The sequence below is a fragment of the Megascapheus bottae genome, chromosome 17 (genome assembly GCF_031878675.1).
Source record: "Megascapheus bottae isolate mThoBot1 chromosome 17, mThoBot2.hap1, whole genome shotgun sequence".
Taxonomy (NCBI): domain Eukaryota; kingdom Metazoa; phylum Chordata; class Mammalia; order Rodentia; family Geomyidae; genus Megascapheus; species Megascapheus bottae.
Window position 1 is genome coordinate 19,366,132 of NC_143525.1, and position 19,956 is coordinate 19,386,087.

The 19,956-nt window shown below is 48.1% G+C and overlaps 1 protein-coding gene across 4 annotated transcripts in view; it reads right to left on the bottom strand.

Moving 5' to 3' along the window:
• Map3k14 (mitogen-activated protein kinase kinase kinase 14) overlaps window positions 1-19,956 on the bottom strand; it is a 43,131-nt gene that overhangs the window by 1,038 nt on the left and 22,137 nt on the right. For 3 of the 4 annotated variants that reach the window (XM_090350055.1, XM_090350054.1, XM_090350056.1), the window contains exons 3-15: window positions 18,963-19,032; window positions 16,341-16,548; window positions 15,621-16,235; window positions 13,553-13,690; window positions 7,675-7,804; window positions 7,313-7,444; window positions 6,761-6,865; window positions 3,739-3,902; window positions 3,165-3,315; window positions 2,232-2,564; window positions 1,967-2,073; window positions 1,255-1,399; window positions 142-242 (exon numbers count right to left, since the gene is read on the bottom strand). In XM_090350055.1, coding sequence (XP_090206181.1) covers window positions 142-242; window positions 1,255-1,399; window positions 1,967-2,073; window positions 2,232-2,564; window positions 3,165-3,315; window positions 3,739-3,902; window positions 6,761-6,865; window positions 7,313-7,444; window positions 7,675-7,804; window positions 13,553-13,690; window positions 15,621-16,235; window positions 16,341-16,548; window positions 18,963-19,032 — 2,399 coding nt within the window. The remainder of the gene's footprint in view (window positions 1-141; window positions 243-1,254; window positions 1,400-1,966; window positions 2,074-2,231; window positions 2,565-3,164; window positions 3,316-3,738; window positions 3,903-6,760; window positions 6,866-7,312; window positions 7,445-7,674; window positions 7,805-13,552; window positions 13,691-15,620; window positions 16,236-16,340; window positions 16,549-18,962; window positions 19,033-19,956) is intronic. The other variant, XM_090350057.1, reaches the window with a different exon arrangement.

A 19,956-nucleotide genomic window follows, 5' to 3' on the forward strand; every position in this document is an offset into this window, starting at 1 on the left:
TGAGGCACTGTCTTCTGGAACAGTGGGAGAATCCATCCTGGCCATGTCTAGCTATCCCCTAGTGTACCACTTCTACTTATCTGCAAGCCTTCCTCTCGGAGGGCAAGGACTTTGTCTCTCCATGGGTATCCGTTCACTTACCTGGCTGCTGATTCCAGTGGCAATGTCTCCCACCTTGACCCGGTGGAATTCCCGGATGTGCAGGTGTTCACCATTGAGGGACTGTATTTGGACTTTGACTCCTAGAAGGTAGGCAAGGTGATAGCAAAAAGAGTGGTTGGCTCTCTGAGCTGAAATGGCCTTTGTCTTAGGCCTGGTGTGTGTGTGTAGGGGTGGTTAATGTGAGCTAATGACACTTTTATCTTGGTAAAATCACAGTATAAACCATGCTTTAAAATGAAGAATTTTACATGTCATCTTTCTCTTTCTTTCTTTTTTTGCCAGTCCTGGGCTTGAGCTCAGGGCCTGAGGACTGTCCTTGGATTTTTCTCAAGGCTAGAGCTCTACCACTTGAGCCTCAGCACTACTTCTGGCTTTTTCTAAGTATGTGGTACCAAGGAATTGAACCCGGGTCTTCGTGCATGCTAGGCAAGCACTCTACTACTAGGCCAAACTCCCGGCCCATGTCATCTTTCTCATCATCTGACTTCAAATCCTAGGAAAGGATACCAACAAACTTGTTGCCAATTTCTTGAATAAAATGCACATAGGTTTGTTGGGTACTAGTGGCTCATGCCTATAATCCTAGCTACTCAGGAGGCTGAGATCTGAGAACTGTGGTTCAAAGCTGGCCTAGGCAGGAAAGTCTGTGAGATTCCTGTCTCTAATTAAGCAACACAAAAGCCAGAAGTGGAACTAAGGCTCAAGTGGTAGAGGGCTAGTCTTAAACCTGGGACAGTGGCCAGGCCCTGAGTTCAAGTCCCAGGACACACAAATGCTGTGGGTCTCCTTCCTTTTCTTTCCCTCAGAAGACATTCATTTCAACTTCATTTTCAGCCCCAGGAATGGCTGCTCTCCTCCTCAACTTGGGGATTCTCTGAACCTCCTCAGCAGGAAGTGAGGGAACAACAGTCCTCTACTACTGACTCATCAGTAATGGCCTGTGACCCCAAAACCTCATGTTCTGGGTGCTAGGTACCTTCTTCCTTCTCCCTCAGTACCAGGTCAGGCCTTGACCTCTGCCCCCCACCAGTCCTTGGGTAGCCCATCTGGTATGTCTCTTTCCTTAGAGGTCGGGGAGGAAGTTTGCCGTACCATTAAAGTAGCTTGGGGTGTCAGTGGGTCGCCCCCGGGCCAGCACCATGCTACAGCTGGAGCTTCGAGCCTCTGCCTGGCTGTTCCATGAGTGCACGCCGGAACTCAAGGTGTACTGAGAACTCTGAGAGGCCTTAGATGGGTTCTGAACACAAGAATGGACACAGACTCAGGCTCCCATGCTCAGCACTTGGTTTCCCATGGGGCAAAAGGGGCCTCTCCTGTACCCTCACCCCACTTGGAGGTGAGACACTGCTCAAGTCCTAGGCTCGAGGAGGGGCAGTTTCTTTCTTTCTTTCTTTCTTTCTTTTTTTTTTTTGCCAGTCTTGGGGCTTGAACTCAGGGCCTGAGCGCTGTCCTTGGGCTTTTCTCAAGGCTAGAGCTCTACCACTTGAGCCAGAGCACAATTTCCAGCTTTTTCTATGATGTGGTACTGAGGAATCAAACCTGGGTGCATGCTAGGTAAGCACTCTACCACTAGGCCAAACTCCCAGCCCACAGTGAGTATATTTCTACAGGGACAAAACCAACCCTAGTGATTTCCTAGGAGATGGACTGTCCTTTAAGAAATCATGACCTTGTGCTCCAGTGAGGACTCTCCCTCTCTCTCTCCTCCCTCTCTCTCCCTCCCCTACTTGCACACAGCCCATTCCCCAGCTGGATTCAAAACTACCTGCTCTGTCAAGGCTTCTGGGTCCCCCAGCTGACTCACCTTCTCACTGTCCTCTGATAGGGAGAGGCTGTCAATGCTAAGACAGGAGAGGATTTGTTCCTGTTCCTCCAGAGAAAAAGGCTGGGACAGGCTGTTCAGAAATAATTCTGCAGAGAAAAGCAGAAGACAGTTATGAGAGGCTGGGAGGAGATACCATGTTGTCAGGGGGTCTTCCTGCACACACTGCAGGAGCTGACTTGCTAGGGAAGGGGCTGGAAGCAAAGTCAGGCTGAGGTAGAGTAGAAGCCCAGCTTTGTCTCTGTACCTGTTTCCAGCTGCTGCAGCTCCAGCTCAGAGCAGGTTGCTCTCCGCTCCAGAGGGCTAGGGGCCTTGGCAGGAGCTGGGTCTAAGGAGGACAGAGGCAAGGGTTCCCATGTGCCAGACTCTTCCTTGCTCAAGTTCAGGACTGCAGACTTGTTTCGCTCTGGTGGCTCTGGTGGTAGAGGAGGCTGAGGCTTAGGGGCCCAGCCTGCGGGGTTCTCCATTGGCAGATGCTCCCTTGGCTGGGCATGCGGGAACTGGTGATGGTTAGCTTGGTTTGGAGGTGGATGTCTTGGTTCTTTATATTCTCCCCTCCAAGGGCTCTTCAGACCTCCCGCTGTAAGACAAGAGAGCATGCCACGGAAGGTGGAAATGTACCAGCTTGACGTGCCAGGCTTCCTGTCATTTCCTGTTTGCTCTCAGTGCTACATTATGACCTTCAGATCTGTTGCTGTCCTCGTCGTTGCTCTGTGAGCACTGAGTGGCTTTAAGTCCTCTCCGCTCTCCTCGTGGAAGACCTGATCCCAACCAACTCCCCTCCCACTAATGAGGCGGCACGGTGTGTCCTTAGACATGTGCACTTAAGAAGCTGGTGGGTCTCAGCACCAGGTGTGAAGGGTCCTGAGTATGGGATATGGAGTAGGCATTCGCCAGAGTGGCTGCAGCCCAGGCCACACCTCCTCCCTTAGCCCCCAAAGCTCTGTCAGTATTTTGTGATTTTTTTCCTCCAGTTAAATGGCTGCCGAGTATTCTATAGCCATAAGAGCTACCCCTACCTCCAGGTTGTAGCCCCATCTCCCCATCTCTCAAACACAGCCTCACATCATCTCAATCATCCCTATACTCCAGATAAGAAGACTGAGGCTCTAAGAGGCTGGTAAGTCATTTTTCTCTATCCTCACTGGTCCTCCTCTCAGACATCACTGGAGGCACTTACCTTGCTGCAGTGCCCAGCTGACCTTGCCCCGCAGTTCCTCAGCAGATGCTCGGTGGCTAGGCTCTTTCCTTAGCCCCTCTTGGATGGCCTGGGCTGTGAGTGGGGTACAGGAGGGTGGGATCTCTCTTACAGGTGGAGGCTCATTGGCAATCTGGGGGCCAAAAGATAACATGAGAGGCCTGTCTCTCCCTCATTGTCAGCAGCTAGATTTCTGTTCTGCGTTCTGCCATCAGGCTTGGCTTCAGTCTTGGGCCTGACTCTCCAGAGAAACAAGAAGCCAGTGAGGCTGGCTAGAGGTTGGCAGCGAGATGCCCATGTCCTCTAAGCTTTGATTGTTAGGAGGCAGGTGGAGGTGGTATGCATAGGGCATGGGCAGGAGAGCTCTAACTTGCTGTGAACTGTGACGGTCCCCTTAGCTTGGATTTCCCTTTATATCTATACAGCTGTGTGGCTAGTATGTTAATCAGGCTCTCACATTCACGAAGAGGCAGGAGAGCCGCTAAAATGAGAGGTTCTCTCAAGTCCAGTGGCCCTGCTGGCCTTCCCTCCCAGCTACCCCGGGTACCATGCTGACCTTGAGGCAGAGCGGACCTCGGAAGTACTGAGTCCAGGGGTGGCAGCCATTGAGCATGTGCAGCATCATGCAACAGCTACTCCAGATGTCCACCTTGGCATCACAGGGCTTCCCCATCACCATTTCGGGGGCCATGTGTGTCTCTGTGCCATGGATGTAGTCCCCTGAGAAGGCCAGAGTGAGACACAAACATCACTGGTGGGCTAAGAGCCCAGGCAAGGCCTACAGTAATTCATTCTTGGGGTACTGTGAATTCACAGCTCTTTAAAGAAGTAGTAAAGCCTCTGTGCACACTGTCAGTGGGTGTGAAATAAGTACCACTACTCTAGAAATTTGTGCAACAATATGCTATCCAAATGAATTCATGTGCTATCTATGATATGGCAATTTCAACCCTAGGTATCTACCTCACAGAAATAAACATAGATGTACTTGAAAAAACGTCCAGCGTCACTCTCAGTAATAGTCCCTAAACTGAAACTTCTGCAGTGTACATGCAAAAAAGGAAGTAAAGCTAAGTCAAACCCGCTGATGATGTGACTGCCCAGGGCCTTTGCTGGGAACAGTGCAGAATAATACTTTATGCACAGGTAGGCCCTGCCCTTTGGGGGAGGAGTCTAGACATTAGAAATGTGGTTGCAGCTGGGCGCTGGTGGCTCAGGCCTGTAATTCTAGCTATACAGGAGACAGAGATCTGAGGATCCTAGTTCAAAGTCAGTCTGGGTAGGAAAGTCCATGAGACTCTTATCTGTAATTTGTCATTGGGAAATCAGAAGTGGTGCTGCGGCTAAAAGTGGTAGAGTCTTATTCTTGAGGAAAAGAGCTCAAGCCCCATAACCAACAGAAAAAACTAAGAGAAAGGAAATTTGGTTGTAGAACATGATATACTGTAGAAGGAAGGTAGAAGGAATGTTATTGCTATGACATTCCTCAATAGTTATAGGTCAAAGGAAAACAGATAATAGAAACTTAAGGTTTGGGGGCATGGCTCAAGTGGCAGAGTGGCAAATAGGCCCCAAGTTCAAAACCCTAGTACCACCAAAAAACATTATGTATGCAACAGACTAGGAGTGACAGTAGATGTTAACTAGTTTTGTACTTCCTGGTGATTTGTACTTTCATGTTGTACTTGGATTTATAGTCTTCAAAAGGTATAAGAAAAGGTATTGTTTTTATAATAAACAATGAAAAGAACTGCTAAAGTGATGAACCACTGAAGTTGTTTTAAGGCTGAAGTTAGGAGTTCAAGTTCAAGTTACACCTTCAGAACCACTAACACAGTCCTTTAGCAGCATACTACCCATGTCAGGTACACAAAATGCTTGGTACCAGGAACATTCTGGATTTCAATTTTTATTCTGAAATATCTCCACATACACAATGAAATACCTTGGGGATGGGACACAAGTCCACATAGGACCTTCATTTGGGTTTTTTTTGGTCAAGTCCTGGTTTGAGCTCAGGACCTGAGTACTGTCCTTGGACTTTCTCAAGGCTAGAGCTCTACCACTTGAGCCTCAGCACCACTTCCAGCTTTTTTCTATGTATGTGGTACTGAGGAATCAAACCTGGGTCTTTGTGCTTACTAGGCAAGCACTCTACCACTAGGCCAAACTCCCAGCCCCTCATTTGTATGTTTTACAGATCTGTGTGTACCCTGGAGGCAATTTATATAGTACTTCAGAAGGTCTGAATTGCAACTGAGCTCAAAAAGTTGCAAATTTTGGAGCATTTTGAAGCGAATATTCAGCCTGTATTTCTAAAAGATTGCCTTTTCTTTGGTCAAAATGGAACCATTTTGTGCCTAAGGCTATAATGAAAAAGGCAGGGAACAAATAGATTCGTAATGGCCTTAACCAGGCATAGAGGATAGAAACATGTAATTAGGAAATTACTCACTATTATCTCAGGGCAAGAACAATAGTGAGAATTCTTTTTTTTTTTTACCCCTCCTTTTATATGGCACTTAAACTTGTTCTTGCCAAATAACTGACAATGGGCATTAGTTATTCTAACAGTCAGAAATCCAGGAAACTCACAACTATAATCCCAGTAATTTATGTGGCCGAGACAGTAAGATGATGAGCTCAGGGTCAGCCTGGGCTATATAGCAAAAGCCTATCTCAAAAAAAAAAAAAAAAGCAAAAAACAAAAAAACCCAAAAACAAAATCATGCCGTGTAATCCTAGCTACTCAAAAGGCTGAGATCTGGGCTGGGAGTTTGGCCTAGTGGCCTAGTGGTAAGAGTGCTTGCCTAGCATGCATGAAGACCTGGGTTCGATTCCTTGGTACCACATATATAGAAAAAGCCAGAAGTGGTGTTGTGGCTTACGTGGTAGACCACTAGTCCTGAGAAAGCCCAGGGACAATGCTCAAACCCTGAGTTCAAGCCCCGGGACTGGCAAAATAAGAAAAAAAAAAAAAGGCTGAGATCTGAGGATTGCAGTTCAATGCCAGCCCTAAAGTCCATGAGACTCTTATCTACAATTAACCACTAGAAAACTAGAAGTAGTGCTGTGACCCAAGGGGTAGGGTGGTAGCCTTGAGCTGAAGAGCTCAGGGACAGTGCCTAGGCCCAGAGTTCAAGCTCTATGACTGACCAAAAAATGGAGTTAAAAAATACTAACTAACTACAGGGCCGGGAGTTTGGCCTAGTGGTAGAGTGCTTGCCTAGCATGCACGAAGACCTGGGTTCAATTCCTCGGTACCACATACATAGAAAAAAGCCAGAAGTGGTGCTGAGGCTCAAGTGGTAGAGCTCTAGCCTTGAGAAAGTCCAAGGACAGTGCTCAGGCCCTGAGCTCAAGCCCAGGACTGGCATGGCTCAGCCTGTTTTTACTGTGTAAGGGAGCATCCGAAATGAGCATCTGCCATTCATTGATACATTATGTATAGTGGTTGTGTGGCTGAAATCTACTGGGGGACATAAAATGCTCACATCACTTATTCCCATTACACAAGTAGAGAAGGCACAAAGGTCACAGGCAGTGGTAGGGTGGGAAGGGACAATCTGGAACCTTACCTGTGAGCAAGGACCGCCCCAGGCCATCTGGTTGCAGGCACACAGCATGACCAAAGTCGCAGAGGGCTGCTCGGCTCCCATCACTGGACAGTAGAACGTTGTCAGCTATGGGCCCGCAGCAGTACAGGGGAGGAAGGGGAACAGGTGAGTCACGCCAGCCCTAGCCCACCCTGGTTTGGCTTGGCCTCCAGTGATATGATTTTCTGGCTAACCCTACATGGCAGCTGCTGCTTCTGATTAGTTTCATTAGTCACAGAAGGAGGAGGAAACATCAGTTTAGGCTAGAGACAGGCAGCAGAAAGGATCTGAAAGATGGGGTAGGAGCTCAGCTCTTGGCTGACACCACCCATTGGCAATGGCAGTGCCAGGCTGAGGGTTTGTAGAGTATTATCTCTTTCTACTGGCACAGTCCTGTCAACTTAGCCTGGGAATGGAGATGATCAGGCAGATTAAGCACTGGGAGGAAAGCAGAAAGAGCTGATGAAGACCAGCACTGAGCAGGAGAAGAGAGGGGCTGGAGGGTGGAGGGTGGGGTTGGGGACGGAGCCTCACCTTTGACATCTCCATGTAGAATCCTTCGTGTGTGGAGGTATTCCAGCCCCTCCAGAGCTTGGCCTAGGTAGTAGAGGGCCCGGTCCTCTGGCAGACAGCCTTTCTGCTTTATGAGCTGGCCCAGCGAGCCACCTAGGAGATCAATGGGCTGCCTTTACATAAAGTTTTCCAAGGCGTCTATGCAAACCAAAGACAGGAGTGAGAAAGGGGGAGAGGGTGAGGGTGGGGAGGCAGGTCCTTCCTACAGATACCATAAGGTCAAGAGGTTAAATGTATATTGACTGGACAACAAGGCCAAACTAGGCAAGACTCTGGATGCCCTTGGCCTTGAACTGAGAGAAAAAAGGGACCTGGCTCCTTACCTTCTAGAAGCTCCATAAAGATGTTGACCCAAGGACCTTCTCTCACAGCACCATAGAGAGGGACAATTCTGGGTGAGGTCAGTCCCGCACATGCCATCAGTTCTTCCACTCGGAACACCTCAACTCGCACCTGAAAGGCCCAGAGGTAGCTTAAGTCAGGGTCATGGGTGGGTTGGGTGCCTGGCACGTGCTCTACGTGTGTGCTGTGCGCCTGTGATGTCACCTAGGCTAAGTAGGGCCATTTCCCACCTCTCTGACCGACTGTCAAGTGCCTGTTTATGTCTAGACAGATGTTACTGTTAAGCTCAAGCTAGTCTCAAACTCCTACTCCTCCTGCTGGAATTACAGGTGTGAGCCAGCACTCCTTGCTCTGTCTGTTGCCTCTAGATCCAGAACACCCTCTTGGAGTATTTTGATTTTTTTTCTTATAATTACTTGTGTCTTTCTCAGAGGAAAAGAGACAGACTGTCGACAGCCCATGTTTAGATTTATTCTGCAGCTTTTCCCCCCAGCATCCAGGACATGCAACAACCATGTCCACTGCAGCTGACAGCCTGGCAGTACTGGATATAGACATTTGATGCTTAGTCTCTGGCTGGGTCATTAAATGAAAAGTTGTGTGCTTCCATTTGCCTGAGGTTGCACATTTGAACGCTGGGACAGCGGTACACGTATCAGGGTAGCATGGTGATTTGAAAGGACACTTGCCAGTTCCATGCCTGTGGCCAGCGGGCACTCAGTGTCCTGGATCCCCACTTCCTACTACCAGCTCAAAGAGAAGCTTATTAAAAATGTCTTCCCAAGTCAGGCACTGGTGGCTCACACCTGTAATCCTAGCTACTCAGGAGGCTGAGATCTGATGATCACTATTCATAGCCAGCTCGGGCAGGAAAGTCTGTGAAGCCCTCCACAGACAACCAACCCGAGGTTGTGCTATGGCTCAACATGGAAGAGTGCTAGCCTTGGAGCTCTTCCGAAGAGCTCAGGGACAGTGCTCAGGCCTCGGGTTAAAGCTCCACGACTGATCAAAAATAAATAAAATAAAACTTCCTGGAGTGTCACCAGGGGGCACTCAAGGCTAGAGCTCTACCACTTGAGCCTCAGCACCATTTCTGGCTTTTTTCTATGTATGTGGTACCGAGGAATCAAATCCAGGTCTTCGTGCATGCTAGGCAAGCACTCTACCACTAGGCCAAACTCCCGGCCCCCTTCTTCTTCTTTTTTCTTTTTAACCTGTTATGAGTAAGGTGTAGTACAGAGGGGTTACTGTTTCATAAGTCAGGTAATGAGTACATTGTTTTTTGGAGAATGTCATCCCTTCCTTTGCTTTCCCCAATTTTCCCCCTTTTGTCCCTGCCCTACACAATTTGCATAGTTAATTTTCCACATAGTATCTAGGAAAGCACTCTACCACTAGGCCAAAATCCCGGCCAGAAATGTTTTTTTTTTTGGTTGGTCATGGGGTTTGAACTACATAATGTCTAAAAGAGCAAAAACATTGTCACCACCACCATTATACCACCACTAGCAACCCCCTCCCCTCTATATTTCTTTTTTTTCATATATTTTTTATTGTAATTAATAGAAGGGTTACATGATATTTGTCAGATAGAAGGTGCATTAATTCACATACATTGATACCCTTTCATATATCTTGGTCCCCATTTCCTTCCCTCCCACCCCCACCCTCCTCTATATTTCTACATAGTATTTCTTTCTTTCTTTTTTTTTTGTTTCCCATGGGTCATGGGGCTTGAACTCTGGGCCTGGGTGCTGTCCCTGAGCTCTTCAGCTCAAGGTTACTCCTCTACCCCTACAGTCTCAGCCCCACTTCCCAGTTTTCTAGTGGCTAACTGGAGATAGTCTCATGGACTTTAGTACCCAGACTGGCTTTGAACCTTTGAACCTAAGATGTCAGCCTCCTGAGTAGCTAGGATTACAGGTGTGAGCCACTGTACCTGGCTCCCTGAGCTTTTTCTGCTCAAGGCTGGCACTTTATCACTTTGAGCCACAAATGCCACATCCGGTTTTCTAGTGGTTAATTGCAGATAAGGTCTCTTGGACTTTCCTGCCCAAGCTGGCTTCAAAATACGATTCTCTGATGTTAGCCTGCTGAGTAGCTAGGATTATGCCCAGTACAGCCAGGATTTAGATCAGCAAAACATAGCCTAGGAACTGCCAGCTGTTATCCTTCTGGAAGAACTTCCCAGACTTAGCCTTTATTCCTGGCCATCTCCAAATACATTCAGGAGGGAAGTGTGACAGCATTTAGCTTGGACCAAGTGGGAAGCCCTTCCCTGTACTTCATGAGTGTGTGCCTGTGCCACACAATATCCTTTTCTTTTCTTTGGTATCTGTGGTAGTCCATCATCAAAAAAGGGGACCATAAGCAATCATACCTGCTCTTTGGAAGATTCTGCACACACACACACACACACACACACACACACACATGCACGCACGCACGCACATGTGTATATATGAGAAAATGAGGAACACAGGCCTGGGTACAGATGTGTAAGAAATACACGCAATAGTCCCCCCAAATCCTCATCATTGAGATAGTTTCCCCATTGATCCTTGTCCTGATTTCATCTACCCAAAGGTCCAGGAATGATGGCTTTTTGGCCCTCACACCATGCAAAAACTTATTCCTGGCTATAACTTGATTTCTTTCAGGTCAGGCCTGTGGATTCCACATCTCTGTCCCAGCCCCTGTGCAGTGTCCGGGATAAAACAGGTGCATGGTGACAGCTGGTTTGACTCGGCCAAGGCTACACTACATCCAGATCAGTGTCAGAGCCAGAGGGAGGCTCCCAGAATGCCATGCTTGTGCCAGATGTCCTAAAACACCTTCCTTAGGCCACAGAAAATTTACCAATGCGGGGGCCTGAATACAGAGGATTCAAACTCACTTGGCCCTTACTTTCTTATTAGGCTGGCTCTCTACTCCTTGAGTCACACCTCCAGCCCAGTATTTTGATTGTTACTAGAGATTAAGTCTCAGGTTGTCTTCAAACTTCAGTCCCTAGCTCTCAGTTTGATAAGCAGCCTTGCAAGCCTACCTTAGAATCTCATTTTTATTTAAAACAAACAAACCATACTTATATAAAAAGTCTAAAAATACATGTCAAATGATATTTACTCCTGAGAACAAGGCAGGAAATGGAGAAACTTGCGTGTGTGTTTGATTTCAATTCTTTTATAGTGAGCCTACATTTGTTTGCAATTAAAACATTAAAAAAGAAACCTTTTTTTTTTTCAGTACTGATGACTGAGTCCAGGCTTGCCTAGCTAAGCAAACACTCTGTCATCTAAGCCACACCCATAGCCTTTTGTGTTTATTTACATTTTGTTTTTGGAGATAGGCTCAGGACTGGGCTGGAATTTATAATCCTCCTGCCTCTGCCTTCTAATAGCTGGGAGGTATCCCATACTCACCAGAGAAATCCACAGAGAAAAACCACACCGCATTAAACCGTGGATATGTGGCCCACCAACAGCATGTCACCCACGGTGAGGGATGTTCTATAAGGAAGCCCTAAGGAATGCTGGTATCATTATGTGGCATCACATGTGACATCACATGCTCCAGATCCTTCCTGGGAATGGACTCTGGGGGCATGGACATACTCTGAGCCCATGACCTCTGATCACTGGCCTTCTTTCTTCTTATCTCTTTACCAGGGAACTTTATTGATTGGTTGTTTTGATAGCCCTGAGAATCAAACCCAGGACCTCATGCTCGTGAGGCAAGCAAACAGTCTACCTAGATGCCCAGCTCAGGGAACTATTTCACAGGTGGCTTCCAGTTAAAAACCCTACAAGACACAAATGCCTGGCCTAACCTCTTCCCTTGAGAAGGGACAGTCTTCCTGCCCTACCAGTGACGGCTTGTGTGGCCTGCAAATAAGCTATTTCCACCAGGCACTCCTGTGAAGAAGGAGATGGCGTTCTGGGCACAGGTAGTCATGGGTGGCATCTTGAATTCAGAGCTTTCTCAACCTCCCCGAGTACAGGGCATGAGAAATGGAGCACCTGTCCTCGTCCACTGTATTTGAGTTGTTTACCTCGTCACCCAGGACTCAGAGGACTTCAGCATAGGAACAGCTGAGGAGCCAGTGACTAAGCTCCAGCACTGGGCACTGTCTCTAGGACACTTCACACTCTCTCACCCTCCTCCCTCCGCCTCTCAGGAGGGACAGCTGTGCCTTCTCTGGTGGCCTTAGGGAGGAGAAATGCAGAGGACGTGGCCCTGGCACCCAAGTGGAAGAAGATGATCCACATTGGCAAAACAAAACAAAACATTTCTGCTAGGGGAGGGGGTAGGGAGGGTAGAACCAGATCATTTGACAGTCTGTGACATTTAGGATAGAATTTACAGATTGCTCCTTCTCTCATTCCAAAACTCTGATATTCAAAATGGAAGACAGGAAATTAGGCCTATTCACATCCCAGCTGAGGCCTCACTCTCAAAGCCACAGGCAGCCATGATGCCAGTGGCACAGTCCGCTTGGCATGTAGCCTGAGTGTGCTGTCACTGTCTGGTTTGCTACTTGGTCCACTTTCTTTTGGGTAGCAGGGAGGGAAGGGGAGTATCCAGCCAGAAGTCCTATAAAATCATTTAGTCTGTGGTTGGTTGCCAACCACAGGCGGGACCAGAATTCAATACATCTAGTAACTGTTTTCAAACGAAATTCAATAAATCTAGGTCCACAAATGATGTTATAAATATCCCAAATTGCTCTTGGCAGGTAAACAGATTTCCCATCTTTGCTTTTGAGGATCTGAGCATCTTTAACATAAACCATGTGAAACAATGTTCAGCTCTGACTTTTTTCCTCTTGTCCTATGGGCCAAGAAAACGGGCTCCAGTAATGCAGGTTCTGAGTTTGAGTTGGGGACCAGATAGCTTTCAAAGACGGGACTCCTAGTTGTGGTGGGACAACAGATAGTGAAGGGGGCAGGGCTGACAACCTTTGAGGGCTGTGGACTTGTGGCTTCTAGCCGGTGTAGTATGCCTCAGCTCTAGTCACTGGAGAGACAAGGTGTGGGCATGACTCTCCCCCGATCCTCTTCTGAAGAAGGGTTCAGAGCCATACTCTGTCAGACAAACCTGGGTTTGAACCACCGGGTCAGCTCCTTAGGCTCTTGTTGAGCTATGCCTCCTCATGGTACCTGCCTCACAGGACTTTCCTGCACCAGGACAGGAGGCAGCAGGGTTCCTACATGGTCCAGATCTAACTCCAGTGTTTACCTTCCTCCTCGGAGGCATGGGGCAGATAGAAGTGACAGCTCTAAGCCCCTTCTGATCCAGGTGTGTGGTGGCCCCGATGTGTGACTTAGGGTTTTAGTTCAACATGAATTTCTTGAGGGCCTGGCCATCTTCTATATCTGGACTTGCCCAATACAGGCCGTGACATCAGGACAGCCCAGGCTACATTCAGACATGGAGCTGTATGCTTGCACATTGCCTCTCATAGACACCACAATGAGGGCAACAACCAGGCCAAGCCACATAGCATCCCAGTTAGTTCCACTGACCCAGGGCTGCCAGTCATGGCCAGCCTTTCTTACCAAGTCAGTGCTGGGCCCCCTTGTGATTGTAGCTGAAAGAGGGCAGCAGGATCGCAGCAGCCCTTGTCTGGCTTTCCTCGAGTTCCTTTGTATTGTCCTTTTTTTTTTTTTGGTCAGTCCTAGGGCTTGAACTCTGGGCCTGGGCACTGTCCTTGAGCTTTCTCAAGGTTAGTGCTCTACTACTTGAGCCATAGCACCACTTCTGACCTTTTCTGTACGTGGTAGAGGAAGTGAACCCAGGGCTTTGTGCATGCTAGACAAGTACTCTATCTCTAGGCCATACTCCCAGCACCTGGCCTACCTTTTTGACAGCACACTGGAAACCTGTCTGCTTGTCCTTCATCCTGTGGACCTCTCCAAAGGAGCCTCTGCCCAGGCGGGGCTGGTGTGTGGCCCAGTGGACTTCTTCTCGGTACTCGTAATCTACCGGCTTGAGTTTCTGGAGTTGGCAGGAGAAAAAGGACAGTTTCAGTTATCAGGATGGCCGAGAGATGGAGGGCTACAAGGGCTGATATTGAAGGGTCTAAGGAAAGGTGCTTAGGGGTGCAGGTCCAGAGAGGGGCATAGAGGATTAAAAAGGCAAAGACAATTGATGGGCTGCCTGAGGGACCAGTTGATTCTTAAGAATTGTGAGACCAAAATAGAATTGCCAGTAACTTTGACAGTGAAAATATGTAACTTAGGAGCTAGAAGATGGAAGAAAGGGGGGAGCAACGAAGAGGTACAGGGGTGAAAGAATTCTTATGTTAAAAGTGAATGAAAGTTTGGTGCTGGTGGCTTATGCCTACAATCTTAATCTGAGGATCAGTTTGAAATTATCCCAGGCAGAAAAGTCTGAAAGACTCTATCTTCAATTAGGAATTGTCCAAGTGGGAGGCTTGGCTCATGTGGTAGTGTACCAGTTCTGAGTGAAAAGCTGAGTGAGAGTGTGAGGCCCTGTATTCAAGCTCCAGTACCAGTATATAAATAAAAAAGTGAATGAAATAGCATCTAGAAAGTAAAGCTGAATAAAAGCATTCAAAGCTCCAAAGTTATCTGGGAATGAAACAAGAGGGAACAATAGGAATGGGAAAAAAAATCCTCATTTTTCCTGCCACTTGTTTATTTTTCTTTCCCAGAATATGCATTATTCATATAATACACAACTCAGCAATAATGAGGTAACCAACTGGGACAATTAAAAACAGAAACAGAAAGGCTGTGGAAAGTGAGGCTGCAAGTGAAGGGAGAAAATGACTGAATCTGGATCTTATGTGTTTCCAAAAGGCTAAGTGTTTAAAACTTGGTTATCAGTCTAGGGGGCTATTAGGAAGAAATGGAACCTTTAAGAGGCAAGGCCTAATCGGGGCACCAGTGGCTCACACCTGCAATCCTAGCTGAGATCTGACCATCCAAGGCATCCCAGGCAGAAGAGTACCCATGAGACTCTTATCTGCAATTAGTCACTCAACAACTGGGAGTGGCGCTGTGGCTCCCAAGTGGTAGAGTGCTAGCCTTGAGCACAAAGGGGTTCAGGGATAGCATCTAGGCCCTGAGCTCAAGCCCTGCAACTGTCAAAAAAGAAAAAAATTGATTGAAAGAAGAAAAAGAAAGAGGTAAGGCCTACTGAGAGGAGGTTAGGTCTTTGGAGGTATTCCCTTGAAGAGAATATTAGGACTGTGATTCCTTTCTCTTTCTTGCTTCTCAGCTATTATGAAATAAGCCTCCTCCACCAGGTGTTCCTGCCATGATGTACTACTGTGCTAGGGCAGGCCCAAACACAAAGGGTCACGTGACCATGGATTAAAACTGAAACTGAGGCAAAATAAGCTCCTCCTCATCCTCTTTCTTCCTTTTCCTCCTTCTCCTTCTCCTCCGCCTTCCACCCTCCTCCTCCTCATCTTTCTTCTTTGGGTAAGTCGTGGAGCTTGAATTCTGGGCCTGGGTATTGTCCCTGACCTCTTTTGCTCACGGCTAGCACTTTACCACTTGGAGTTACAGCACAACGTTAAATTACACTTTACTACTTTGAGTTATAGTCTTCTGATGGGTAATTGGAGATAAGAGTCTCACAGAATTTCCTGCCTAAGCTGGCTTTGATCCATGATCCTCAGATCTCAGCCTCCTAGGACTGCAGGTACCTGACTAAATCTTTCTTCTTTAGTTAACTATTTTAGGTGTTTTATCACAGTAATGGGAAGCTAACACATGCAATTCCAAACAAGTACTTTGCTGCCAAGTGACCCTGACAGGGAAGGAACCATCCCTCAAGCTCTGCATATTTAGAGAGTGATAGTCTGTTCTTCACAACAGGTCCCACCCCTAGCTGTGGTTCCTGACCTGAGAGCTGGTGGTGGAGGCATGTGTACAGGAGTTGGGGGATTAATTACCTCAGTAAGCAGAACTCCCTCATTGTCCTCAGTTTCAGGGCTGAGCCTCTGGGGCCTGGAGTTTCCCGCTGACCAGGTCTTGGCCAGGCTGGTCAAGCTGTGGGCCTGGCCTGAGCTCACACTTCCTTGCAGAGCGTGCACCAGGTATTCCTCCACAGAAAATTTCTCATGGTTTCCGTGAGATGGGAAGGTGGGTTCCAAGTGAGGCCTAGGTAAAGGTTTCTGATCGTCTACACAGGCCAGTGTTCTCAAGTGTGGGCTAGGTAGGGTCTTCTGGCTGTCTACACCAGCTAGTTTGTCCAGGAAGGACTCCATGGGGTAAGGTTTCCAGGGCTTGAGCGGGTGGAATGGGAAGGGATGGGGCAGTCTGCTGTAGGGGAAGGGGTGAGTGGAGTGGGGCAGAGGGGGCATGTCCTGGGGATGGTGGAGTTTCCACACGTGGTTTAGACATTGCAAGGGGCTGATAAGTTTGTGGAGTTCTGGTCGAGGCAGTGCTGGCTGTAGACCCTCGTTGAGTTTCTTAACGTAAAGGGGGCCAAGGCCTGGTTCTTTCAGAGGCTTTGTGAAGTGGGGAGCATTTCCGACATATGAAGGGCTTAGTGGAGACTCATCTTCCTGTTGGGGAAAACACAGGTATCAGGACACAGTAACAGGGCCAAGGCAGAGGCCCTGTCCTGAAGGCCCAAGAGTTGAAGCATGGCCACAGTTACTGGGTCTCACCTGCACTGGGATTGTGCAGCTCTCCTGCTCAGGGGTTCTGGGCAGAGGTTTAGCCAAGGCCACATCTGCCTTCACGGGGCACTTAGAGCTCTTCTTCCGTTTCTTTCGGGCTTTGCTGCGGCGCTTTCCCTTCCAGCACACACAGGCCATTTTGCCCTCCGTTGCATGGGCCACATTGTTAGGGATTTGATCAAGACTCTCGGACTGGCTGTCAGAAAAGAGACAGATCCACATTTTGAATACAAAAAAGCAGGAAGCAGGAATGGTTGAGAGAACTGGATTTGGAGTTTGACAAGACTGCAGTGCAGACCCCAGCTCTGTTATAACTGTCAAGCAGTGCTCCAGAGGAACACATCCTGAGAAACAGCATGAGGGGAGTGTGTGGGTGCACGTACACAAATTAAGGCAGTTGCGATATCACTATGGGTCCACTTTCATGGATGGGGTCCCTTGGTGACTACCATGTCATTATGCAGCACACAGCTATACTTGTGCCACAGTGGGTAAGTTATGAGACCTCAGGGCATTTCAGGTTTCTTATCTGTGAATGTATTTTTTTTTCCATGTGGGGTGAAAATATGATTCGATAAAATACTACACTTAAAAAAAGCCTAGCTCAGCCAGGTGTGGTGGCTCAAGCCTGCAACTCTAGCCTTGTGGAAGACAGAGACTGAGAGCTATTGTTGGAGGTAAGTTGAAGCGTAACAGTTACTGGGACTCCATCTCAACCAACAGCTGGGTACGGTGGGTGCATCTGCTATCCAAGCCATAGGGAAAGCAAGATGGCGAGGTGCCATGGTACACACTTGTCATCCCCAGGGAAACACAAGTAGGAAGATGACAGTCCATGCTTGCTTGGGCATGAAGTGATAGCTCAAGTGGTAGAGCACCTGCCTTGCAGGCATAAGGTCCTGATTTCAATCCCTAGTATAAGGGGGAAAAAAACTTCACTCAATACTTGGCCCCAAGGACAGGCTGCCCACAAACTGGCTACCCCTGGTGGGTGTGTGGGGTACACTCAGCTTCTTTTTGCTTCCCAGGTAGGCTGCCCCAGAAAGGGATCACACTCAGGGGCAGGAGTGTGGCCTAGTGGTAGAGTGCTTGCCTGGCAAGCACGAAGTCCTGGGTTCGCTTCCTCGGTACCACATACACAGAAAAGGCCAGAAGTGGTGTTGTGATTCAAGTCACAGAGTGCTAGCCTTGAGAAAGCTCAAGGACAGTGCCCAGACCCTGAGTTCAAGCCCCAGGACTGGCAAAAGAACAAGAACAAGAAAGGGGGTCACACTCAAGGCAGGCACTCTCACCTCCGAAGAAGGAGAGTAATTATTTTTACTGTATCTGTCCGTATCAATTCTTAGGACTAATTGCCATAGAAAGGCTGGTAATGGAACTGGGCACGGTGACTCACTCCTGTAATCCTAGCTACTCAGGAGGCTGAGATCTGAGCATCACAGTTCAAAGCCAGCTCAGACACTAAAGTCTGTGAGACTCTTATCTCCAATTAACTACTAGAAAACCAGAAGTGGTGCTATGGCTGTAGGGGTAGAGTGGTAGCCTTGAGCTCAGGGACAGAGCCCAGGCCGGGTCCAAGCCCCATGACCGGAAAAAAAAAAAAGAAAAGAAAAGAAAAGAAAAGAAAGAAAGAAAGAAAGAAAGAAAGAAAGAAAGAAAGAAAGAAAGGCTGGGAATTGCCAAACAGACTCCTGTATGGTTAGTGCTACCAGTGCTGCTCTCCTCTGGCACCACTATCAGCTCTTGTTTTTGCCAGATAGTAAAGAAAACGGCCACAGTGGAGTTTTAGAAAGAGAAATTGCAAATAGCTACGGGGCAGCCCAGAATGTCAGCACACCTCCCTTGGCCTCACTTCTGCCTCCTCAAAGGAAGCTGATTCCCTGCAGGAATCAGGAGGCTGGTAGGCTTCTCTCAGGCAGCTGAAAGAAACTCTCTTCTCTGAGCCAAAGGCACCCTGGAGACAATGTAAAGGAACTGATCAAACACTGGACTAGTTCTTGGGCTCAGGGGAGCAGTCTCTCCTCACTTACTTGAGACACTGGTATTTACTTTGTAAATACCAATAAGGAAATAGGCTTAGAATTAGGAAGGCAACTATTTCTACATTAAACTCTCAGTTTCCAAAAGTCATCTTTATGGCAATAGGCCAGGCCTGATCACTAAGTAGCTTGAATCCATGTCCCTCCTGTTTCCATAGCCTTCATGAGTGACTGGTAGGGTCACAAGAATAAGACACTCTGGTATCGCCTGAAAGGACAGGGAAAGCGGCCCCTCTGAGTCTGTGCTTATGGCAGCACACCAGCAGGAAGTAGCTGCTGTTCTTGACATTCTCCCTGCTTATGGGAAATAGGGTGCATCAAGGACTCGGAGGAGAATAAAAATAAAGCATCAAGTTGATGGGAGCCAGGGTCAGTCATCCACGAGGTGGGAACAGCTTCTGAAAAGCTGATCTGCTGACAGAGTGGCTGGGCCAGAACAGCTGGACAGCGGCCAGGAGCAGAACCCAGGTGCTGAAGCAGAGCCAGGAGTGGAGAGGAAGCAGTCCAGGCAGGCGACTGGGGGGAGGTGTGGGGAGTGTTAGTTCTTTCCTACTCCAATTTGCCTTCTTACCTGTACTGCTGTGACCCCGCAATGAAGATGCGCTCTGAAAAGGTAGGACTGAACTCTTGGCTATTCTCACCTTCAGGTCAAGAAAAAGGAGTTGAATTAGCGTAAATAAAAAGAATAGGAAATGGGCATGGAGCAAAGGACTATTTTAGAAAGAGCACACCCCTGCCTGGGGCCACCACATCCCCTTCTCAGACCACCTCTGTCAGGTGGCTCACCTCCCTTCAGGGTACAGGTCAAGAGAAGAGGGGCTGTCTGTAAGATGAGGATCAGAGGATACCTGCTCACCACTGTTCACTCTGAAGCTTCAGCAAGGCAGGCTACTCAGGATACTCCAATTGCACCTGCTACATAGTGAACTCTCAGTAAACATACTATGTTTATGTGTGCACTCACGCCATGTAAATTTCCGTTCTCTCCTCAAAAACTAACCAGAAGGCAGTAGAAGACAAGCAAAGGGATATATACATGTGGAAAATTCCACCATGAGCTGTCAGCCTCCAGATTGCAGCCCAGAGACTTCCCAGGCTGGTCCTTCCTGGCCTGCTTGGGGGCAAACACCAATTCTTGGTGAACCACCAATTCTTAGGAGAAGGGGAAGTCCAGACTTAGTCTCACCTTATAGAGGCTGGCTACCTCTGGACAGGCCCAACAGGCCCAAGAGCAGAGTATTCATTCTTTGGGGTGTGGCCAACTCAAATAAAAGGGAATGAAGGACCTGAAGGCCCCAGTGGGGTTTTCCATGAGACCTGGCCTTTCTTGTGTGGGCCTCTCCAGATGTGGGGGCTGTTTAAGGTCCCAGGGAAGGTTAATGGCTACTTGATGATCCTATACAAAACCCTCCGCAGTCTTGCATGTCGGCTCTTTCCCCTGCACTGCTGACAAGGGGCAAGTCTCTATTTGTCATGTTCTGCCCTGATATCTTTACAGCTTTTGATGTACATTGAGCCTGATGAGACTCCCACATAGTTCTCTCTTCTCTAGTGGACCTAGAAGA